The 26890-nt window shown below is 38.2% G+C and overlaps 1 protein-coding gene across 8 annotated transcripts in view; it reads right to left on the bottom strand.

The window, feature by feature from the left end:
- LOC122789279 (dynamin binding protein) overlaps positions 1-26890 on the bottom strand; it is a 1317438-nt gene that overhangs the window by 215898 nt on the left and 1074650 nt on the right. For 6 of the 8 annotated variants that reach the window (XM_044056581.1, XM_044056587.1, XM_044056582.1 and 3 more), the window contains 2 exons: positions 23873-23890; positions 11902-12101 (listed from right to left, as the gene is read on the bottom strand). In XM_044056581.1, coding sequence (XP_043912516.1) covers positions 11902-12101; positions 23873-23890 — 218 coding nt within the window. The remainder of the gene's footprint in view (positions 1-11901; positions 12102-23872; positions 23891-26890) is intronic. The other 2 variants (XM_044056586.1, XM_044056588.1) reach the window with 1 other exon arrangement.

Here is a 26890-nt window from a genome sequence, read left to right as displayed (position 1 = left end):
ACTGTTCTTAAAGAAGAAGTCTTGTTAAACAAGTTAAAAACTAATAAAAATAAAAAACTAGTAAGGGACAGGGCAGTGTACTCATCTAGTCAGGCTTACCCTAATTTAACTATTAGATTTCCAGTTTCTAAGAATGCAGAACCTAATGAGGCTTCCACCATGCTTGAAACAGAGCAAACATCAAGTACAGGTGAAGAAGGTGAGCTTCCTTCTACCTCTGCCACGCAGGGAGTGAGAAGAAGCAACAGATTAAAGGGTACTTCAAAAGTTTATAACAATAATAGATTTCAAAAAACAATGGGGGGGCCTGGCCAACAAAATCAAGGTCAAGCCACAGCCCCTAAAGAGAATGTTTTTTTAGTGAACAACCAGAGGAAACAAGGGGCGGCTTCGAACCGGAGGAGATAAGGACAGAGAACAGTACCCTAGGAAGACCTAGAACTCCCCCACAAGTACCTACCATTTATACCAATCTTAAAAAAGATTTTACTATCTACAATTTTTCTACTTTAGAACTAGATGTAGACTCTGTCGAATTACTAGCATTTGGATACACTTTTATCCCTAGTACTTATGGAAACTTAGCAAAAACTCTTATTGACTTGAAATGTTATATACGTAAGTTGAATTTGAGAATCTTATTTAACAATGAGACCACAATAGATTATAATAAACTAAGGTTATCTAGTGTATTTAACCCTCCTATTCAACCCAATCTACTGCTTTTTGAGCAGATGTGTGAAATTGACATAAGACATCTTTTCACTGTTTCTAAAACAAATACTGGCTCTAGAAACATGAATATTTCTGACGAACAACGCCACTGGTTAAATAACCTGCGTTTTCTACCAGTTAGGTTTCTAAAGCCAGACAAGGGGGGTGGTTTGGTGGTCTTTGACGACTCCCAATACAAGGAGAAAATGCTTGAGATTCTCACATCCCAGGCTTATGAAGTTTCCTCCTTAAATGAGGTTAATGTAACTCAAGGCCGTATTAGGGGATACTTCCGTGATCTTTTTCTTGCAGGCAAAATTGACTTAGACACATACAACTACATTGACATCATTACACCAAAGTTGCCTGTTATGTTTGGAATACCAAAGATACACAAAGACCAAAAAAACCCCCCCATGAGGGCATTAATAGACGGTAGGTCTTCTATGACCTACCCCTGTTCGAAATTAATAGACAACATTTTATCAAAATATGTGAAAAAAATTTCCACAATCTGCAAGGACTCTTGGTCCTTTCTCCGTGACATCAACAGTATTGACTTCAACCCTGAGTTGAACTTCTTAACTGTTGATGTCGCGGATTTATATACATCCATCCCACATGATGAAGCAGTGGAATGGTTACAACTTTTGATGGAAAGTTTAAACGCACCACAGGAGGAGATATACATAATCACTGAGCTTTTAAGCATAGTACTGTCTTCTAACTTCTTTGTATTTGACCAGAAATTTTACTTACAGAAATGTGGAATAGCCATGGGCTCGCCCTGTGGGGCGAGCGTAGCTAACTTGTTTGTAGCCTTTTGGGAAAAGCAGTTTATTCTATCCAATGAATCTATAATGCAGAACATAAAATACTACACTAGATTCTTGGATGATATATTCATTCTGTTTAAAGGAACTGAACCGGAGGCACAGTCTTTTGTTGATTACATAAACAACACTACGGATTGGTTAAAATTTACATTTAATTTCTCCACTGTTGAAACAGACTATTTAGATGTGAGACTAACGAAAGATTTCACTGAAGGAGTATATTCTTCAAAGATTTTTAGAAAGCCAACATACTGCAACTCCTTCCTGCACTACACTAGCTTACATCCACCCAAACAGAAAAAATCCATAGTTAAGGGTCAGCTTGTTCGTGCAGGAAGGATGTGTAGTACTTTAACTGACTTTAGAATTGAGTGTCAGTTCCTTAAGGAATTATTTCTAAACCGAGGTTACCCTATTGAGCTTCTAAATGACCTCATTTTAGAGGTTGATTCTAAGAGAGTTAGCGGTATATATAAACCTTTGTTGAATCAGTGTATTGATGCCCAATTTCCTACTGTTAACCAACCAACAAATCAAAATGGTTCTACTACCTGTAGGAACTTTTCCTTGAGTTTTATTACTCAATATAACCTAAATTCTACTGATATTTGGGCCATACTTTTAAAAAACTGGCCATTGGTGATTAATTCAGTTAACCTTATTGAGAAGTTAGGGGAACGTCCTTTTGTTATATACAGAAGAAGTAATAATTTAAAAGAAATATTGCAATGAACATCACATTCCTATGTCTCAGCAAGGACCAGAGGCTCATTTAAATGTGGCCATTGTAATATGTGTAAAGTTATGATGACAGGTAACTCTTTCTTTGTTAGAAATATAAGGTACCAGATAAACTATAGGATATCTTGCGAATCTAAATCGGTGGTCTACATTGCATTGTGCAATTGTTGCCCATCTTTTTATATAGGAAAAACAAATCGCAAATTAAAAGAAAGAGTTTACCAACACCTTTATGCAATAAAAAAACCACTGCTGGAGAATGCTTTAGCAAAACATGTACATAATAACCCAGGGCACTCATTTAGATTTATGGGTATTGATCAGGTACCTTTTAACATTAGGGGTGGTCCTGTTGAAACCATTCTTGAGTGTACCGAATTAGCTTGGCAGTTGAACCTAGATGCATTTAGACCTGTTGGCCTAAATGAGAACTGCAACATTTCATGTATATTGAAGCTGAAAAGTTATTTTAGGTAAATGTTTCAGACTTCTTCTTTAAGAACAGTAATTTTACTGACTTCTTGTTTAAGAATACTGATAGGTTCTTGTGAAAAATGGTTTTACACTACTAATAGGAACACTTTTTAATAATACACAATGAATGTATTTTTAATTTCAGTATAAACAGTTTTTGATAAGTACTTATTTTGGCTTGTTTTTAATTATGTAATTGTTTTTAATTAAGCTCACATGATTAGGTTTGTTTTGTCACTTCCTCTATGAGAGTATTTAAATGTTTTGTTAGCTGTTTCCATTTTTATTTTCTTCTGATGAAGCTGAGGCAGGAGCCACGGCGAAAACGCTATTTTTTAAGAATAAAAACTTTTGCGTTAAAGAAGCTACTTTGAATTCTGAATTCTTTGGGTTAGAGTTGGCTTTCCGGCTACAAGGTTGCTGTTTCCAGTTTTCTTTTGCACCAGTTTGTTTAAATAAAAAAAACAAAGTCAGGAATTGAATTACTTACGTAATGTTGCTTAGGTTATATGTATGACATATAGTAATATATGTGAAGTAAAATGTTTGTTGTGTTAAAAAAGCAGCTTTACCATAACATCCCAAACCAATAACATTTTCAGTGTAATGGTGATAACTCCCAATGCATGTTCCTGCTTTGTGTTCTCCTGATTTAAACTGTTAAGCACAGAAGTGTTAAGTCTTCGACAGCTTTGAAAGCTATAATACAATTAGTGCTGCTGCACAGACAGCAAGCAGAAGGGATGTTCACCTCTCATAAAACATCAGTTTTTAAACTGTTATACACTCTTCTCTGCACAGTTTTGCTTTTTTAAGTCTGGCAGCAGAGACATTATCATAGGTTTCAAGACTACAGATTTCTTCAATACAATTTAGTTGTGGATGGTATTTCTGGGTCAGTGTGAAACACAATAATAACCTTGAAAAGTACATAGGGTTATCTACTTGCCAAATGTTGAGTATAATCACCCCACTCCATGTATTATACAGACAATCTTGAGCACATATTTATCTATAGCTGAGACACTCATACCATAGACATCCATATACACTGTTGCGATATTAAGGCACAAACAAACTTCCAAGGCATCTATATATTTGAAATGCAAAATGTTTGCATTCTGAACTAAGAGTACACTGAGAAGAGAGTAAGCAGTTTGGCATGCTATATATTATCCATATTCCATTACCTTGGATTATCTACAGAGCTCAGTGGCATATTATGTTCACCTTCAGCCCAGAAGTGTTTTCAAACCATGCCCCCCCCCCCCCCACACACACACACACACGTTTTAGGACTATGCATAAATGCAAATGCTTTTTTGGATTTACCTTCCTGACTACATTCTTACCTACCCAGACTACTTTAAGTTATAATTACTGTTTAAAAAATATTTTACTGTTTAATAAACCAAAAGTGCTTAAATCTACAGCATTGAACATTGTTCCAACAATAAGTGAAACAAAATGTATCAACTAAAAATAACATTACCCATTTCAGAACATTTCAACCATATAAGACCACTCAAACTGTTGCCATTATAATCCTCCAATGCCCATGCTCATCAAATTACAGCCATTTTGTGTACACCCTCATATTTCTGACTTTGAAAAAGATGGCTACAGCGAAGTATTCCAGTTTCCATTATACAAATGCATACTAGTCAGGCAAAGGCAAACTGTTTTAAGTTAATCTCAACAGCAAGATTAGTCATTTTCATTCACAGACAGTCCTGTATCTCACCATTATTCCCATCCTGGTGACTGTACCCATCTCAGATAGCTTACTGTGGGAAAAGAGTAATAATACTCAGAGTAATGTATTTTAAATTTGTTTCATACACACAGTAACTACAGTAAACTATTAGAGCTTACGTCATACTAGTCCTGACAAAGCCAGACTAATAACGGTTTAAAATGAGCACGACAAAATTAAGCTACTTTCAGCCACTTACAAACCTCACCAACACCCAGCAGTTACAGCCACTTTGTAAGCCAAGCACAACTCACTGATATCTCATTGTAGTAAAAATAAAAATTGATGGCCATGATAATGTATTTCAAGAATATTTCATACAAATACATAGTAACCACAGTAAAGTATTCTAACTTACTTCCCTCAAAATGCACACTAGCTTAGGTCTGTGCCTTACTAATGTGCATTTCTGTTTGCTCTGAATAGAGCCACTTTTTATTTTAGATTTTCTCAATCATGGTAGGCAAATGTAGTCTAGACTTTGATTCCCTCAGCTTCCATGCAGCAGCTTGTTAACAGCTTATAGCCCTAATCCACTGCACTGCCAGACAAAGCTGCCTTACCTTGCACAGCACATTTTATTTATTTATTATTTTAATGAGCCTGATTTGATAACCTGCCTGTAAATTATCTCCTTGCAGGAAAAAAAATGTATAAGCCAGACCTTCACTGGAAATCAAAACTGACAGCAAGTTGTCAGAATACACACCAATTATTATACATACTACCAACATTTGGAAACTATATCTCAACTTGGAAACATCAAAAGGCTAGCAAACGCACTTGAAAGTGGGCACATCTAGACAAAAATGTGGAGTCTTAATTAGTATGAAATTTGCATACCTAACAGATAACTCCTCCCACATACAGTAGGATTGTGATACCACCACTCAGAAGCACAAGTGAAAAAAAAAAAAGAAAAGAGACAATATACAAAACTACATTATATTCCAGCTTTTGAATAGATATAATAATCAAAACTTGTCCATTTGTTATATTTCAGATGAAGAAAGTTAAAAAGAATGAGTAAAGAAATACCAAAAGCATTGCTATAATAAACTATAAAACAATAGACAATATGCTAGCCCAAACCAAAGGCTGGCCCCTTTTGCCAAACACCTCTACTACTTTACTTCCCACAAAAATGTGCTTCCTATTTAGTCACCCATTTACCAGCATAAGGAAACCCTATTGGTTGTTTATAAGATGCCAAAAAACAAACTCAATAATACATTATGCATCACAGAAAACATATGCACATGCTGCACACATCTAAAAAATGGGCTTGTCCTGCACACACTATTAATTTTGTTTTCAAACAATTCAGTTTAAACAACTCTTGCAAAGCTGTTCTTAACTGCTACATAGTAATAGTTTACTATGCAGACATTAAACAGTGCAAATCCATCCACAAATTAATCTTGATAAGGGTCACAGTAGCATCAAGTACAAACTGAGAAAATGGCCATATTTATTGTGGTCAGTACAGCTATAACTCTGAATCCCACCACCTCTTACGTGAAGAGATCAGTGTTCATGCATTGGCTCACCGACTCTAGTTTGGTAAAAGTACACACAAACAAGATTTTTTCCCTGTAAATCATAAATATGAGTTCCTCAAGAATCCTCTCTTGCCCACTGATGCATCTTATTTGTGAACGAGTCATTCACCCACTGAAAGAGCATTATCTGCTACAACGACAGCATTGTGAACACCGGATCTGACCATTCTCAGCATATGCTCAAAACAAAGCTAGGGAAATATCTCTTAACTTCTCACCTGGCTCACAAACCAATAGTAAATGAATAAAAGTAAAAAACTTAACATGTCTGTTACTGTCGGGAATTAAGGCTCTGAGCCATTGAAAAGCTGCTTCCTGAAGTCCAGTGTACAGGGTTTGATTCCTTCCTCCTCCATTTGCCTACTGTGTAACCGAGGAACTCACACAAACAGAATTGCCTCGTAAAAAGAGACACTTGGGTCCAGTGAGTTTACCGGGTTAACTAATGAGAAAAATAAAAGTCTCGCTTTACAACACCTTTACCAGGCACATATCACATCAGTATTCTAGCAGTGAACTACAGACCATACAAATCTTTGGATATCTTTATCGTTACCCTTTAATAAACACATTGAGCCTGTTTAGAACAAAGTCTTAATTATTTCAAAGGTTGCTACCATATAACAAGATTCCTCAGCACAGCCCAACTAGCCCTTGAAGAAAGCATCATCACACCTTTTCTTGAATATGACATTTAGCTTCTCACACAAACTCACACAGACCCATTCTAAAGACATCCATGAATAAAATCTACAGGTTTAAATTACACACCTCTGAAAACAGACCTCACCACTGTACCTATTTTGGAGGTACCTACCTATATCAAAGCTTGATTTACCCCTTCACACAATGTACCTAATTTTGGATGTGGGTTCCTATTTTCAGCCTTGAGTTTACAACTCCACACAATCGTAATACTCCAATAAAGAAATGAAAGAGCTGAGATACTGAATTTCAAAACACCACACTTTAAATGCTCACTTTGCATTAATTAACAAAAATACACATATTAGTCATGATAGAATGATTTATCCCTATTGATATGACTTAAAGGGCAAACTTCCTTCTTCTCCTTGCCTGTGTTATTCATCTAACCACCACATGTCTCAAACACTTACAATTTTATGGGAAAAAAAAAACAAAGCTCTGCACAAAATTTATCTAACTGCCATAAGTGTTTAAGTAATTACTGCTCAGTCAACATTTTTCCACATTTTTATTTAAATTGTCTACAGAAGTCTGCTTATTTTAATAAAAGGCTATCTTGTATTCAGTGCTACTATAAAAACGAAGAGGATAATACTCTGCATCATCTCCATCTCTCAAGAAAATACATATTTTGCTCAGTCTGAACTCATGATACCTTTCACTTTCTTGCAAAAGAAAAGCCTTTTAGTTCTGTGATTAAAGTCAATAATCAAGTACTCCATTATACAAGCTTCCCCTAAAACAGGTCTAAAAGCGGACTCTAACTTAATCAAGTGCATTTTTCACCATTTCTCTAAAAATGGCACCCATGATGTGTGGGCTAAATCAAGATGAAAACAGTTGCAGGGGTGGTGTTAGTATCACATACAGAATCTGTCTCAGGTTTCAAGGCTGTCTAATCAGTTCTTGGCCTTCGGCTAACATCAAACGAAGTTCCAAAGCTGTCTAATTAAATATTACCCCTGTATGCCCATGGACCAAACAGATAATTCCACCTGACTTCCCAGGCCCAGGAGCACCATGGTAACTAGACAGAAAACAAGGAGGTAGGGGCTGCTGACAAACATAGCTTGTGCCTAAGTCCAGTTTATCAAACATACATTCACTGGTACATTTGCTGATTTGGGTCAGGAATACGAACAGAAAAACTGGTACTTTAGCAGGAGGAGCACATAACTGTAAAACTAAATTGGGAAATCACAGGAACCTGGGACAGTTGAGAGGTATGATGGGAACGCAATTGAAAATGCTACTGTCACTAAGTGCAAACCTTACTGCTTGTGATAAATTACAAATAAACCAACATTTGGAAATACCCTGGAATGCTTTTGCTCTCAATACTGCAAACCTTACTGCCAATAATTCTTGTAGTACCCTACAGTACAGCTCTTTGCCCATTTATTTCTCTGGATGAAGATTTACAGCTTGGATGCAGAAAAAAGGTCTGGCAATTACAGCTTGAAGCCTAATTATCTGGGGTAACTTGCAGTTATGGGCACATCACAGAACATGTCATCGCTACTCCTGAAAGTATTGTAAGACCGTACTGTACAAACAGCTTTGCCGTTTATTTTTTTATTTCAAACACCTTTCTTGAATTATCACTTCTGACATAGGCACATTTACATTTATATAAAAGTAATCAAACTGTATTAATGTCAAAATTAACAAACATTATGCTTCACATATATTGCTATATATCACATAACTTAAGCAACATTCATAAAGTATTCAATTCCTGCCCCCTTTTTAAACAAGAAACATCTTTATTAAACCATCACTTACAACATAAGCAATCACACATTTATATAAATGAAAAAAAACCACACCGACAGAATCCCAGTTGCAAGCATTTTACATCACAAACCATACTTGAAACACTCTCAGTTGCAAACATTACACATCACTTATAATCTATCCAATCATTTTCAGTCAAACATTACATAGATCATTTAAGTCCAGCCTTCTTTTAAACCTCATTCTTCTCCTGTATACATTGTTCCCACAATTACCTACAATTTTTTACTATGTAGTTTGCTCCTACCTTTTTCTAAAGATCTCAATTCTAGTTGTTTTATCTTTGTTAGTATATTTGCTACTTCTAATATATCTGGTTTAGATTATGATTTCCATTAACAGCCTTGCCATTTACAGTCACTTTCCATTTCTGTGCCTGGTTGACACGTGAATGGTCTTTTCTGTTCTTAATTAATTTAGAACTCAGAATTACAAGAAATAATAAAATGGACTACCACAACTACTGCTCTTTTGACTGCTGTGACCATTCCCAATTACCTTTCTGTTTAACACTTGCATGCAAGCCCATGAATTGATTGGTTGAGTGTACTGACCTCTCTGATGATAGGGTACCAGCTGCAGCTGCTTTCAAATAGGGGCTCCACATTTACTAAAAAAGTAAGCAAGCATATACAAATAAAATAAACAGAAAATGGTTAATGGCACTTCTGCAGCTCTAGTAATGAGCCCCCTAGAGGTATGGGCCTTGACACCTGAATCAATCCTATTATAATCTTCTATTTGCAAATCTTCTCTACCATTACATACAGTCCACAGCCCCAACTGCCTACAGTGCTTACCCATTGCTACAGGTTTCCTCCATTACTAACTAAAGGGCATATCCACCAATACCTGAAGGGAAAATCAACCATTTCATTGTGTTTACACACCAGTCCAGTTTTGTCTACTACTACTTAAAGTGCTTATCCATCTTAAACTACACTATCTGGGTACCACTACTTATAGGGCTCACTTACCAGTGTATGCAATGTCCACTCACCACCACTTAAGTGTTACTCACATTTGTAGTGCTCAGTTACCATCTACCACTTCCTACTGTAACTGCTCACTACTATATACATGGCTTATTCACCATTATATGAATGGTTCAGCCATTGTTACTAGAAGGCTTCATCCACCACCACCTACAGTGCTCTTTCATCGCTGCTTACAGTACTTATCCATCAATATCTACAATGAACAACTACCATTACATAAAATGTTGCTAAAGCACTGCCTGTGATGTCCACCATTACCCACAATGCTAATTAATCATTACTCACAAAACTCACAAACTATTACCTACAGTCCTAAGCCATCAGCATTTGTAGTGCTCACACACAACACCTTGTTCATTCACCACTACTTATAGTGGTAATACACATTTTTTATACAGGGTGTTCCCTGTACCTACATGGTGAAAATGTCACTAGTCAGGCATTGCAATATTCCCCCTGTACTATTGTTCTTCCCCACTGACTAAGATATTTACCCTCCATTACCTACAGTGCTTAGGTACCACTACTAAAAGCATTCATAAGGTTCATAGGTGTGTAATAGGCTGATGGCCCTGGGGCCTTTACAAGCCTAGCCATAGGATTACCCTGGTATTGTGCCACCTGACCTTAGTTCCCATTGCCTGTGTCGAGTAGAGCCACTGGAGTTATCCCCGGGGTGAATTTTCTATTTCCCATCCTCTCATCAAGATTTCTCTTGAAGAGGATCAGCAAGGTGCTCTGTTTGACATGTATGGGTAGTTTGTTCCATAGCATGAGCAGTCTGAGTTATGAACCTGTCCCTCCAGTATGTTCTGTTCATTGTGGTAATGAGGTTAAGGTCTCTGGAGCATGTGGTGCAGAGGGATTGGGATTTCTTTAGATGTGGCATCAGCCATACCTATTTAGTGCTATCCCACTACTATCTACAGTGACCAATCACCATTACTATCACAGTTTACACCAGTCACCCAACTTTACACCTGTTTTGTTTGCACACCATTACTTAAAAAGGGTCTATATTAGATATTCAAAAGCTTAAAAGTTCGAATCACTAAAGAACGAACTTTAGTGATTGCTTAAAAGTTTGAATATCTATAAAAAGAATATTAAAAAAAAAAAAAAGTAAAGGGTTTAAGCAGGGAGGCAAGCCCCCATGCACCCCCCTGCTACTTAAATATTCCAACTCCGAGATCGTACTTCAGTGTGCTACAGTTCAGAAATGGAAAATTTCCCATTTCCTACACTGTAGCGCGATCTTGGAGTTGGTATATTTAAGTAGCTGGGGGTGTGGAGGGTGCAGGGGGGCTTGCCCCCCCTGCTTTCACCCTTTAGTTTTTCTTTTTTTATTTTGTTTTTTTTTTTAATTTTTATGTATATTCGAACATTTAAGCGTTCGATCACTAAAGTTTGTTCTTTAGTGATTCGAACTTTTAAGCATTCGAATATCTAACATAGACCCCTCAAAAAGTATCCATGAGCCATTAGCATTTACAATGCTTAGACAACACTACCTACTGGACTCATCCACCACTAACAATGTTTATTTACAACAGCTATCTGTACTGCTCACCCACAATACCTGAAGAAAACACCATTACCCATACTGCTTATCTACCTTCACCTGCAATGCTCACCCTTTACTACCTGTAGTCTCTAACCACTATTTGTAGCAGTCACTCAGTGCTAGTGTTCCCCTTCAAGGGTTCACCCAGCATGATATATATCTCACCCACAGCTACTTACATTTTTTTCCTTCATGCTTGCAGCCTCTGCTTCAATTTCCATCATTATGAGGAAAAGGGAGGGTGTTAGGGCTGCACTCTTGTAGATCTACCTGGCAGCTTGTGAGCTACTACAACCAAACAGCAATTAAAAATGTGTGTAAAATGCTACCAAAAATATGCTAACTGCTTATACCATTGACAGAATCTCTTAATGGAGACTGAAACATTATTTATTCAAAATCATTGATAATGTATCAGATTCCTCTTCTGCCCTGCATCTTCACCTATGCCTACAGTTACTTCTCAATGGAGTAAGTTTGAATTGTAGCCGTCTTACCTAGCTCTCCTAACAATTTCATCAGTCCAACTGAAATAATACAATTAAACATTTCTGAAGTGCCTTGCAGTCACTCCTGTTGAAGAGGACAGACAGGTATGGCCACCTCTGTTAGTACTCACTCTGATACCCAGAAAGATTTAGTTCAAGCAGTTGTACTGAAGGATTAGAAGCGATGCTTTTCTACTCTTAAAGATTGCTTTCGTACTCTGCCTAAATGCAAACAGATCTGCAAATATAGAACACTTTCTCACCCAGATCCTTCCTACGTTTGTGCTCATTGATGTTCACATTGATGCCTTTGACCGCCACAACTGCCTCACTCAGTGGCCTTTTGTCACCATGGGATGACGGCGTTGTGTTAAGGAGTTCCATCAGCAACATTGGGTAACGCATGATACGCTGCACTGGCTTGATGAGGAATGAGCCGAAGTTTATATAATTTGTTTTACCCCTGAAAAAAGGAGACAAAAAAAAAATCAAATACTGCCATATGCTTTTCCAACAATATTTTATGGTAAACCCAGGAGGCCAGTCTTTGATCAGCACTGTCAGTTTTAGAACGGTTAATCATTAAACTGAATCAACAATGGTTAGTAAGCTTTTCACACAGATTCCAGTTATGTCCGTTGGTTACTCGATGTTATCAAAATGGGACATGCTTGTAATTCCACTGCAAACAGGATTCTTCAATGCTCAAACTTGACACAGGGATAACAAAGAAGAGCGCATAACATCTACACAGACATGCAATTAGATCACAAAAAAAAAAAAAATTAAGTACTGCAACTGCTAAAACATGAGCATAAGGGCATTCATGTATGAAGGACAATATTCAAGAAAATTAAGAACAAGTACAATTACTTTCAAATAAAATACGAATTCAGAAATGAGGCAAACAAAACACTAAATAGAGTTGCAAGGAGAAAATAAGCAAACTAGTAGAATGTTGTGATACATTTTACAACTCATGGTGAGCAGAGAGTATGCATTTTTAAAATGATATAAAGTACTCCCATACGTTGAGGGTGAGGGGATACAATTGACCTTAAAAAAATGATAGGACGTCCAATTCTTTTCTTCTCTGCAGTGACTGAAAAGACCACTTTAAATAAGGTAAGAATACATTTCACTGAAACCTGACCATAATATCAAACTTTTCAAACTTATCCTGAGGTTGTATGACCACAGAGGACAATATAAAGGAAGGCAGTACATGAAGTTGTGGCCAATGCTTTTAATTTGGAAAATTAAACAAAATCTCCCATCAACGAAACAAAGTTCCATAAAATACAGCATCTCTGGAATTCAGGAAGATCCTTATCACTCATGAAAATTGCCTACCAAAGGTAGGGCAATTTAAGCAATGGTGAGAAAATGCAGTTCAGAGACGGCATTGGCTACAATGAGAAAGACTTTATTACGGTCTCATTAAAATACCTCTGAATCACCCATATTTTACATTAATGGTGTCAGACTTCATACCGGTAGTATTTACTCCGTTGGACTATAAATTACATTGGCAAAGGCACCCCTACACATACAAACATCCATCCATCCAACAAGCCCCCTACAATCAATCATACTCACAGAAATGTCCACCTGCTCACCCCAGACGTATGCTGCAACACACCCCACAACAATCCCAAACACACACACATGCACACACACACACACTAGAGGGTTAGGTAGGGAACACAGTGAGACTACCAAGGTAGGAACACCCACACCCACACATTCATCCTATTTCATTTATGCCCCTACAAACATGTACAGACATTAACAAACACACACATTTTCACTGAACTTATCTGTACCACATCTACTTCCACAGGAGTGGATAAGTGACCGCTAACTTCTGAAGGTGTTAATATTTTCCTTCAGCAGTGGAAACTTAGGTAGTGCAAATCTGGAACTGCTAACATTTCTATGGGAGAGTACACGCCTAATTATCATTAGCTGCAAGCCTGAAATGTCTCATTATTATGTAGCTCTACCAGCTGGACTGACCCCACTATGCTGAAGCTCAAAGGCTTACTGCAAGTGGAAAACAGCCATGATAAGGCTTCTCAATCATGAATCCCGAAGCATATCCTTAAATAGAACTATTTACTTTATTTAAATAATGTGACTTCAACTCAGACACTGCAAAAGTGGATCTGTTAAAATTACTTTCTGACCAACCACAAGCCAGTACAAATATGCAGTTGTTAATTGCAGACAAGTGCTTATGCAACATAACTTACTTATTATTAAAAAGTATGGTTAACGTGCGTCTAAACTATATGAGTACAAGCATGAGTGATCTGCACATATACACACTCATAAGGAATGACTAAGCATGTGTCCTGATACGACTGATGAACTTGTATGCAAATGACACACGACAGTATAATGATGGAAAAATCAGTAGACCAGCTGGTACTTGCGTATTATCGCAACCACATTTTCATGCTGCAATAATTGACATAAAATTGAAGAACGGACATTTGGTCTTACCTTGTAAGGTCTGTCTGATAGGTGTTTTACAAGAAAGGTCAAACATTTTTAAGGTGTGATGTAAGGCTGGGTTGTAAACAGAGGGCTTGGTAAAGCAGTCACCATTTTCTTCCGCTGCTTCTTCATCGACTCTGCGGTGGCTTGACTGGAGAAACTAGCTGCAGTCTCTGTGCCCTTTTACATGCATCAGAAGAACGTCTGATGGGATGCAAAGACAATCAAGGGAGACTTTTTTTTTTTAAGTAGAAAACAGCAGTACTGCAAAATCTTTTGCATCTGCTAACTTCCTTTCATCCCCCCAATGCTAGTCTCACTTTATGGATCAATTATATTAGAGAGGTTAATCAGATGTTTAAATGATTTTGCAGTACTGCCACCGTTTTCTACTCGAAAATCCCCTGGATTGTTTTTGCTTCCTATCAGACGTCTAATCCTCCAACGGATTAGCTAGCCAAAAATTGCAAGCAACGTTTGAAAACCCATACTCGTTTTACAAACGAAAAAATAAATAAAAAACCCACCAAGATAGTGTTTAACAGTCTACTACCCTTCCTGATCACTTTGTAAGGAGTCAGACAGGGTATACTGCTTTGGCTTTTTGTTTCCCGATGCTTTCTGTTGTCAGGGCAAAGGCTGAGAAAAAGGAACGCGGAACGTGTTTTTAAGTGTGGAATAGGGGAACTTGCTTAACTGACATCTTGAGACACGGGCAGTAAATGGGGAAACCTATTATTTCAAACCTTAATTTTTTTCATCTGAAGTGAGAAACCTTCCTAAAAACAAGAACACATTAAAGAAAACATGCGTCTGAGGTTTTCTCATACTTAATCGGTCCCAGTTGTCACAAGGGAAAGCAACCACCATTCGCTTGAAAATGTGGTTGCGATAATACGCAAGTACCGACCAGCTTAATGATAAAAAAAGAAATACATACATTGTGCAGCAAAAGGACATGCTTTAATACGAAAATTACTATAATTTACCGACTATAACTTCTAGGAAATCATAACTGGAAAAGAACAAAAAAAAATAATTCAGAGACCCACTTTAAGGTCCACATTCCAATGGCAACACCATGGACTGACACCATACTTCATGTGCCAATGAAGTGCCTGTTTTTTTTTTTTTATTTTTTTTTTTTAAGGCACTGAACAAGGACTGGAATGGTGACAGGAATTGCTTACTTATGGCTGCTTTCTCATTATGCCAGGCTGCACTAAAATGCAACATCCCTATGAGAATCTGACTGCCATGTGCAGACTGCATGCTTTGCCATGCGAGCCAAGGGGGTGGTGGCCGAAAACTCAAATCAAAGACAAGTGCAAAACCTTCAGATGCTGCTATGTCATTCCTGGCCAAGCTAACCAAAGCAGGCACATTTTAGGAAAGTTGTTTATATTTCACATCCACAGCAGACAAGTACAGTAAGATCAATCACAAATGTTGCATTCAGCTGAAAAAGTACACTAATAAAAAGATTATGAATTTAAAAAAAAAGCAGGACAATGCACTGGATGTGGGGATTTGTAAAGGTTACAAAAATCTTTTTATATTCATAGACTTTTGAACAAGGACATGCAGCACCACGGTGGGTTGTCTCAACGGTCATGATACGGTGTTAATAAAGCAGTTTGTGGGGAGAGAGATATGCTAATCAGCGATGTACTCTCCCCCCTGAATTGTCTTAAGGGAGACATCTACATGCGTCCATGTAGACTAGCATGGCCACTTCCTCCACACTGAGGGCACAGGTTCATCCACTATGGTAGAAGTAAGTGCTGGAGAATTTAGTGGTAAGTATGGTTAGACTGTGTGTGTGTGTGTGTGTGTGTGTGTGTGTGTGTGTGTGTGTGTGTGTGTGTGTGTGTGTGTGTGTGTGTGTGTGTGTGTGTGTGTGTGTGTGTGTGTGTGTGTGTCTGCCATGGAGTTAGCGGTAACAGAGATAAGGAGGAGAGACTTAAGAGCAAAGACTGCAACATTCCATGGGGCAGGGATCAATAGCCACCAAGTAAAACTCTATGTTCATGCCTGAGCAGCACGCAAACACCATGGGGATCGGGAGAAGGTGGGGAGCAGAATACTAGACACCAGGGACACTGAATACAGCATGCCTTAAAGGCAAATTGCAAAAAATGTAGAGGAAATCACTAGATACCAAGGATATGTTTAAAAGACACTAAACCAGCTTCAAACCCTTTACCCTCCCACTTTCCATAGTGATTAGTAGTCCTATGAGACAGCAATACACACCAGGAATTTATTTTATGAATAGGTACATGACAAAAAAAAAAAGAGAGGAAAGGGATTTCTACTGTTCACTCTTGACACAAGAAACCCATGCATCAGCCCAATGCACTACCTGAGAAGTTAGTGAAAGGGTGTTTTTTTCTTCTTCTTTTTTTAAATAAACTTGGGGGATATTAGGCAATATGCAACGCCTGTGACATGTTACAATGTTTGAGACAGAGACAGAGGAACATGAAACTTTAGGAATATCTCTCTACCTCAAACAGCTTTTGTCCTAGCATGCACTTACTGAAGGATATGACCTGTAAAACTAATACCCGACCCTAAGGACCGACTGTAACTATTTGTGAATTACCTGGGCAGGGGAAAGAATCCATGGTGGAAGTTCTTATACAGGGTATGTGGTATGTGCATGTATTTTACTGTGTACTTGCATATGTAGGACTGTGACTGGGGGTACTTGTGTTTCCTCAATGCAGCTGCCACAGTCATCTACTACAGGAAGTAATGGTGTGTACTTCAAGGTAGTCAATTGCGATTCACAGACAAGCAAAATAACTGATAATGAGGTCTTTCCTCACTGTGGCTGTGTCTATTAATCACAAAATACCACATTGGGTAATCATGGCCTTTTTACATGTGATACCACTTTAATGAGTCTTGGGGGTATATGGTTAAGAACATATTTGGGATAAAAACAGTAACAAACTGACGGATTGCTTATGTAAAATCTTCTTAAAAAAAACTCACACTTTTTAACTCAGCAACCAATACTACATATATGCTGACACACCAAACTGTTGCATGAGAAAGTGGAATCTTATTTCAACTGAGGTGTACAGCAGAGGGAGTAAAACTCTCTCTGTCATGTATGCTGATTTACTCTTGGCTTGTTTTCTGACATTGCATCGATTTAGGATTCTGACTAGAACACACATTTACAGATGAATTTACATTACACAAGGGTTTGCAGAAGATATCTGGACATTTTTTTTTTTCTGTGGACTGGGAAACTTAAGGTGTTAAACTTTTTTGTGAAATGTCTTAATTCCAATCATCTGGCATTTCATTTTCTTACAGTGCTAATCTGTCAATAATTTTTTTAAATGTGGCCATTACTAAACTGATTGACGGATCCAGTACTTCAACAAACCATTTCATCTTAATTACCTGTTGTAGGCCACTAGTTGTCACCCCCCCCCCCCCCACACACACACACAATAGAACATACCTGATTCCCAATTCTTTGGGCTCAGACATTTATGTTCTCTTGAGTCTAATTTCACTAAGGAAGTTGTGGATATAAATAAATGTTTTCTTCAAAGTGTGTACAATTATCAAACTATAGAACAGGCTGCAAAAAAGGGTTAACCAGAGATCCCAAGCACTTCTTCATAGCTGTACTAGGGTAACAGTCAAGAGAACAATACAGTGAGATTTGTCAGTACTTTTGCAAACAGTGTCATGATAAGAAAAGGCTTACATAAATATTGGTACATTCTTCATAATATTTTTTCTGATGGGTGGCAAATGAAGTTGTCCAGGTAACATACCACAGGTGTCATAACACACCACTTAGGGGTTGTTGTCCTGCTAGACAGCCAGCTGGCTCTCAGATAAGACCCAGGAAGTTAGGATAAGGGAGATCACCTCCACAAGGAGGCTGGTCACTTGTGGAAATCCCTCAAGGCTCTGTGCAGAGTCTGCTTCTTTTTGGCAATTACTTCTCAGAACTTAAGGCCAATGTCAAGGGCCTGTGGCTGACCAAGTTTGCAGATGATTGCAAACTTGGAGCAGTCATAGAATCCCCTCAAGACACTAACATCCTAGAGGAAGGATGAATGCAGACAAATGACTGGTGCCACAGGCATGGCTAACAACTAGGTGCCAAGACATGTAGAACAGTACCCTTTTGGGAAGTCAGCCACCCTAGGAAATTACCTGACCAACAGAAGACCACTAAGAGTAGAACCAGTAGTCAGGGAGTTGGGTATGCATGTAGATAGCAACCTGGATTTCGACAAATATGTGCCGAAGGTAGTAAGGAAATCACTCTATGTTGTTCAACCTATAAGCAAGGGCACGGCATCTAGGTCCAAGGAAGTCATTATTTCACTGTATTCAGCCCTCATCAGGCCCATCATCGAGTACAATGCCCCCTTCAGTATGTACCTGATCAGACACATGCAACATCCACACAGTCTCCTCACAAAATGAACATGGGGAGTAAACAACACGTCCCATGCAGATCAACCCAAAGCCCTCTCTCTATACACTCTGTTTCTTACAGACCGTTGAGAGGTGATCTATGCCTCGCATACCAGACATCAATGGATCCCATTCTGATGGGCTTTTTGTACATCCACAGCATCAGAATTACTTGATTTAGGGATTTAAATTGATTTAGGGATTTAAACATTGCTTGTGGGATGAATAAAACACATTGGAGGGACAGGTATGTGTCTCAGAGAATTCCCCCTCTCTGGAAGGCACTTTCCATCTATGTGAGGCAGAGGTCTTCCCTTACCCTATTCAACAGAAACCTGGACCAGTGGATGGGAAAATCGGATATACACCCCAGGTCTAGCACCCACGTCTCTAATTGATATGTGTAACCTATAAGTCTTGCTCTAGCTTACATATACCCCTTAAAATAACCACCAAGGCACATAAACTTGCAGAATGCAATTGGGATGCTTGGCTAAGCTTATTAGGTGCCCTACTGGCCAACAGCCTGGTATATAACTATGAACCTTTTCTAACTCCGCTGCAAGAAGAAAATTATAGGATTGGGTGCTTTTTATTCCAAAGGACTTAATGAGATGATGTAAGTTTGAGTGGGCATTTTTTTTTTTTGAAGTTCACTATTCTTTAGGAAGAATTTTTATTTTTAATTTCTAACTTTATATTTGGATGCATTTTTCCCCTCAATATTTTCACTCATATTATTGTATGGGTATAGTTAATTTTTTGTTAAAAAAAGGTTACAGGATTGTTGTTGCACCTTTGATGAATGGTACTATCAACAGCAATTTAATTATTTCACTACTAGCTGGCACTGTAGGGTACCTTCACCACAGCTTTCAAATTTGGCATTTTAGCTATGTTTCTAAATTGTTTTTTTCACATTTCACAAGTGACAGATTATTTTAGGATCCTCCAGGATGGATTATTATGTCAGATAACGTCAACTGCATAGAATGGTATACCCACAGTTATCTCTGGCTAGTACTAGAGTATGATGTTTCAGTATTACTGAGTGATGAAATTATTGCAAGCATGCAAAGAAATGTTAAATGGTACAGTAAAAAATACTGATGTACAGTCAACAGCATTATTAAGTTCAATATACAAGTTGCAATTTGTACCATCTGGCCTGACATGCATGAAACAAAAGCAAGTGTGATTACTTACATGTCCTATTTGGTTTTAAATTTAATGCAGAGTTTGACTTGTGTCATTACTAGTAATGAAAAAGCTAAGAGGGGCAAATCTGTGGCCTGCTGTGTTTACTTAATGTGCCAATAAACACAGCTCATTTCTTTGGTGCTGGCATCTTATTGTGGTAGTTTCTAAATATATGTATGTGTGCACGCGTGTGTATGTGCATATCTGTCTATCTATATATATATATATATATATATATATATATATATATATATATATATATATATATATATATATCTGTGTATGTATTTGTGTGTGGGCGTGTGTACATATACACACACACATGGTTGATGCCGATGACTACACATATATCCACACATTTTATGAAAGTATTAATATATTGTATATTTATATTTTATATATATTATACATATATTATATTAAGTGGATTAATATGACTGTTTCATTAAATACCGAATACTCAGAAAAGAATGAATGAAAAGAGAGAATTTTACAGCAAATCTAAAATGGACAGACAAACTAAAATTGCCCTTTATCCATTGTAGTGTGATCTTCAGAGTAGGTATACATAATTAGCAGGGGATGTAGGTGCAGGGGGAACTTGCCCCCACTCCCCCGCAAAACCACTGGTTTATGTTTTTTTTTAACTTTTGCGGATCAATGTTTTTTGCTTCAACTATTTGAACTCAAAATCATAACTCTTATGTTTCTGCACCCTGACAAATTGTTATACTTTCATGTATATATGTGTGTGTGTATACATACATACACACACACACACACACACACACACACACACACACACACACACATATTAGTTCCACTGCATTTAGTCTAAGTTGTTTTGGTCAAAAAATGACAGGGGTGGCTGAGATTGTTGAAAATCCAATATCCCGTGATGTTTCTCAGTGATAAAGGAAGAGTTTTTTGTAATTTACAGTGTGGGGTTAGGGTTGGAGTGGGGGCAGGATTAGGCTTAGCACGTATTACTAATGTGATGCAGGAGAAAAAGCATAGTGCACATGTAGGCTATAAAAAAGCAAGCATTGCTGTTTGTAGTTACACTGCAATGGGCACAGATGCTTGGTTAGGCTGCAAGTTCACAAGTTTCACTCTGAGGTGCTTGCTTCCATGGTACTGCCACCCAGCATATACAGCACTGCTCAGGGTCTCAGTCAGAGGCATTACAGGCAACCCATTATAATTTTACACAGCAGGAGGTTTTTGACTGCATAACATCATCGGAGCTTTGGTGAATCTGTACGACCCCCAAATTTGTGCTGGGGAGAATGTGTGTCTTTCCTAAATCTGTGGATACCAAGGTATGCATAGCCCTTACTATACTTGCCACAGGGACTTTTCAGAGACAAACCTGGAACAGCAATTCCTCAATGTAATCCTAGCCATGTGGATGAACACATTTACTTTCCAGTCACCACCATATGTTTTCTATAGTCTGGCATGCTTCTTAGAGTTGGATGCTGTGACCACTTGCACATGGGAGAAATATCATAACAGGAAGGGTTACCATGTCATCATCTGCCCAGTAGTGTGTGATGCACACAGCTGTATTACCAATGTACTTGCCCAGCATCCTGGTAGTACCCACAATTCAAATATATGGCACACAAGTTCACTGTGCACGACTTTGTGCATGGTAGGCTGGCACATGATCACGTTTTTGGTAAGTGCATCCTGAACCATAGAGTACCCCATAGTTATTTTATACAGAATGACTAAGGTTTAATGATTAACCACCTTACTTCATGTGCACCCCCACTCTGTTTTTCACATGATGCAGGCCACCCAAACCCTGGGGGGGGGGGATTTCTTTAATATGACCCTACTACTGCATGTAGAAGGATTATCGCTTGCTGTATTTGGCACAATATGATTTTATGTCAGGCTAGTGCACTCCTGCTGCTTTCAATGTCAGCTGAAACACCTAATGGTCGTGAATCTCCTTCTGTTGCAACTGACCCCGTATAGGTAATGACAGAGATGGCAGCCAGCCAATGGCAGCAGCACAGCACATCCTCAGACAGGCTTGTGTATGATACATGGCAGCTCAGGAGAAGAGGTGCTGTCTAGTCCACAAATATGGTCCTTAATAATCATTATGTGACAGTGCTAAGTCACACAGATAAAAAATTGGGCATGCACTGTTAACTGTAGGTTATTCTGTGTACTGCATGGTCGACTCACACTGCACACCAGACATTACTCTACATACAGACACAAGTGGCCTATAAAGACTTGTGGAAGAGTCCACATCCATGGTTACTGGACCTACCTGGACTACCTCTGGTGCAGTGCCAACACCATCTTCTGCCACACTTGCCTCTACCAGTCATGCATGTGTGGGGAGTCCTCAAATGTGTACATACAGGCTGAACTGGATGCTATGCGAGCAACCATCCTCCAAAGAGTCATCATCATGGCATTTTCTCTTGCCTCAGTCATTCTCATTTACTGGTGAACTTCCTCATGCATTCCTTGCAACACTAACCATTTCCACCTGCCTCTCAGTAGCAACAGCCTGTGCTTGAATAAGGTCCCAACACATTAGTTCTTGAACAAACAATGCCTTACATGTCTTAAAAGAAAGGTTTGATTGATGCCTTCATCTGGTACTACAGTGGAAAGCTTGCAGGGTGGCTTTTCCAACTTCAGACATTATTGTATCTTTTTCCAGAGGTTCCCCATATGGATCTAAAAGAGATACGGAGTTTTGAGGGGAATTCAGCCCCTTCTGAGAGCTGCAAGTGTGTACAGTACACTACCTGTGAATCTGCCTATACTTGTACTGGACCACAAGTCCAGTCTTGCCAGGTAATGTAAAAGAACTAAAAAGCATGGAACCAACTCCTGTTTTTGTTCACTTTGTTGCACTGATAGACAGTTACACCCACTGCTACTTCTGCCTCTTTTCTCCATAGCAACCCCAGCCCTTCTTTAGTGATGACCTGCAAGTCTATACTCCCTTCTTTAATCTTCAAATCTCTATCCTTCACAACGGCGCTCCTTAACTTTCTCATCCCTGTATTCCTTCCTTAGTGTGGTCTGGAAAACCAAGGGGCCCTTCCTTTCTTTCAGGCAGAGACATCCTTTCCCCATCTTTAAGTTATTCTAGTTGCCAACATTCTCTCTTCTATACCACAGCATTCTATTCACTTAAAACTGCACTATACATGACACATTATATTAAACATATCCACTTCTTAAACTTGTATTTATTTCTAAACTGTAGAGTCCCTCTCTCTTCTGCTCATCATGCCAGTGCCCAGTACATATGAGCAACAAACAAGGACAATGATCCTTGCTGCTGTTTCCATAACAAATTCTTTCCTTTTCATGGAACAAGTTTCTTTACCCTGTACATGTAAAACTCAGATACACATGCACTCGCATCTACAGCCAGTTTAGAGTATCTAATCCACCAACTGCATGTCTTTGGAAAGTGGAAGGAAACCGGAGCTCTGGAGAAAATCCAAGCAAATACAGGGAGGACATGCAGAAGGCACCCCAGCTGAAAATCAAACCAAAGAACCTTATGCATGTGAGGCAACAAAGCTACCCACTGCATCACTCTGCTGCACAAACTGCAGAGTGCAGACAGTGAACTAATTTCCCTCTTGAATGATTGCATACGTACTTGCATTCATTAATCCCTTTCCCATTAATGTCTTTAACTGTCTTTTGTTAATCTGCATGATTATAATACTACAACATGGTGTTCACTAAGCATTTGTCTATACGTACTATGTCTATGATTATGAAGCATTTCACCCTAGGACTCCACTGAAAATGTACCGTACTCAGTCAGACTATCATGGTCAACCTAATAAATGCAACTACATACACAAATACTTAAGTACATATGCTGACAATGGATTATTACAACCTACATATGCAAGTCTGCAATCTTCAGCTTTTACATAGTCATGAGATAATTTAGATGCATGAGAAGTCTGTAAGACATCACGAGTGCTTAGTGACAATTTGAGGATATAGGGCAGCATGCATTCTCACATCAAAACATGCAGGCAGAAATTACCAGAACATACTTACCATTCTTTATAGATATTCCTGTGTAGGACAGAAGTCATCAAATGGAATAGCAAAGAAACGAGACAGAGAGACAGACACAGAATTAGCTAAAAGACAGTGTCTTAAGTTTATATTGTCAAAATGCTTAACATAATTCATTTACAAAAGACAAACTAAATGCAGCAGAAGCCTTTTTGTGGTTTTATAAAATTTACTAAAATATGATTGCCATTAACAATGTTTCTAGATTCTCTCAATTCTACCACAGATAAGACAAATCTAGTTTGCTTTGCTCCTTTAATTTGGAAATACTGTTGCCATGAACAGCCCATTACACTCCCATAAAGGTACTCATATGACTGGTAATTTTACGGTTTCCTTTTACTGATGCAGTTTGCCATACCTTCCTGCAAAGGCACTTAACTGGATCATTTTAATATTAATTTGTTCTTACTTAGCAGACACGTATCCATATGAAGAAAAAACATTGTGCAGTTCACATATTATAGTCTGCTAGGGCAACAACTGTACAGAGCAAATAAGATGATTTAAGTAGTCAATTACCAGCTCTTTTTATTGTGAAAGTAAAATCAAACACAAGGATACTTCCATAGTGAAAAACTGTCAAGTGACAACCCTTCAACATTAATGTATAAACAAACAGTAATGCTGCTAAATCATGAATTTTGCAGAGGTTTGTCAAATTACACAAGTGCCACCAATGTTTCCATTCAGAGAGCAATATACACAGCTTAGTGTTGTGCTTTGTCTGGGAACACGAGTAATAATATACACAAGTAAAATCCATGAAAAAATGGAAGCTGACAAGAAAATAGGCTGCCTCCTATAGACCTTCTCTAACATTACAGTTCATAAGTACAGAAAAGTAGTACTATTAATTTTGTTTGTTCACTGCTTTTTTTTTTTCATTTGTTGAGTTAACATCCCAAAATTAAGTTTGATTTCAATGCAAGACAATGGGCCACATTCCAAAAGAGTTGCTCTCAGTGCAAGTCTGCCCTGATTCTGAAAGACCTGCTGTCAGTGTAAGTACTTTACTTTAGTGTAAGGGCTATCTATAAACAGACTTAATATGTCGACCAGATTCCAAGACGCCTGCTCTCAGTTTAAGTGGTCATTTACACTAATGGCAAGTCTTTTGAATCAGGGCCAGTATATGGAACTGACAAATGCTTGACCATTTTCAAATGCTGATATTCTACACATCTGTTTTTTTCAGTAGATTAGACTCCCTCTTATCCGGCATCTCTTTAACCGGCCTACTGTTTAACCAGCCATCAAATTTCTGCCGTAGTCCTAGCAAGAAGCAACAGAGAAAAAAAAAACACTTCTGCTGCCTGTAGGCTAAATAATGACAGACATTTGAGTTTTAGACTTAGTATTCATTAGAAAAACGCATACTAACACAAATCCTGTTATTCTAGCTGATTTAAAACCTAAAAATATTTTGTATGCTTTTTCTGACTAACCAGCCATTTGTTTATCCAGCCTTAGGTCCGATCCCAGCGAGACTGGCTATGAGGGAGTCTACTGTAATACAAACTGAGAACAAGTCATATGTTTTCAGAGACATTTGGGAAGCTCAATGCACTTTCCACAAAGATTTTTAAGAAAGCTGCATGCTTTGCTCTTAGAGCCGTTTCTCCTTGTTTGTCATAACACAATTTTCAAAGTTAATAGATGAAGTGCCATAGCAAACAGTTATCATTTTATAAACAACTATGGAATAAGAAAGGTATGCTGTAAATACAATTAAAATAACTCATGATAGTCAGCAGAAGATACAGTATTTCTTTATCTCCTGAAATGGTATCTCAAAAGCAATGACAAATCATACTTACTCCCTTGATAGTATCCACAGAGAATGCAAACTGCTCATTATACGACTCCCAATTAATATTCAAAAACGTGCAAGCTGATTGGTCAGCGTGCATGTTGTAAATCAGAGTTATAGTAATGGAAAAAGGTCCAGTCGCCCGGACTTTTTCCATTACTATAACTCTTTTTTTTTAACAGCAACGGAGAAAGCAAGATCTCCGTTGCTTCACACTGTCTCGCTATGTTAAACGAGTTTAACATAGCAAGACAGCTTTAAAAAAAGCAACTCCTTTAACATAGCGAGACTGTAAAAAGCAACGTTCTCCGTTGCTTTTTTCAAAACTGTCTCGCTATGTTAAATGGGTTTAACATAGCGAGACAGCTTTAAAAAAAGCAACGGAGATTCTCCGTTGCTTTTTTAACTGTCTCGCTATGTTAAACCCATTTAACATAGCGAAACAGTTTGCAAAAAGCAACAGAGATCTTGCTTTCTCCGTTGCTTTTGCCCACAGCTCTGATGTACTGCATAGGCATACGCATGCACAGTACATCAGAACTGCCGCAGAATACCAGACAGCTGCGGAAGGGCAACAAGAAGGCATTATACAATGCCATTATTTAAGAAAAGTAATTATTTATTTTCTTAAATAATGTCATTGTATAATAGCAATAACCCACTTCTGGGTGTGGGTAATGCTGGATTTACCCATGGTTGGCTTTGTTTGGCCACTCGGGCTTCGCCCTCGTGACCAAACCACACTAACCGTGGGTAAATCCAGCATTACCCACACCCAGGCGTGGGTTATTGCTATAGTAACTTATAGTGCTGGCACAAAGTGCCACTGACAAACTAATACAACATGCAAAGTAAAGACTCCTCGTGTTGCATTAGTTTATCAGTGGAAGCACTGTTTTCCACTGGAACAAGTTACTATTGCAATCTGCCCTTTTTAAGTACATTTTTGGGAAGAAAAATACATTTCTTGCAAATTAACATTCAGACACACAAAATTAAGCATCAGATTCCCAAGTGTCATAGTGAAACAACACCAAGAACTAGTATATGTTTTGTGAAGTAATAAAGTCTACATCTGGTTATTCAAACATGCCTAATATTCAGCATCCTCCACTCCCCATACATATCTGTGGAAGTATCAAGTCATAGTTAAACTACTTTCAGGTACCAGAACTTTTGTCATT

This window comes from Protopterus annectens, chromosome 14.part0, assembly GCF_019279795.1.
Source record: "Protopterus annectens isolate FY-2018-M chromosome 14.part0, PAN1.0, whole genome shotgun sequence".
Lineage (NCBI taxonomy): Eukaryota > Metazoa > Chordata > Ceratodontiformes > Protopteridae > Protopterus > Protopterus annectens.
Note: the sequence above shows the minus strand (reverse complement) of the source record. Positions and strands in the feature narration are given on the sequence as shown.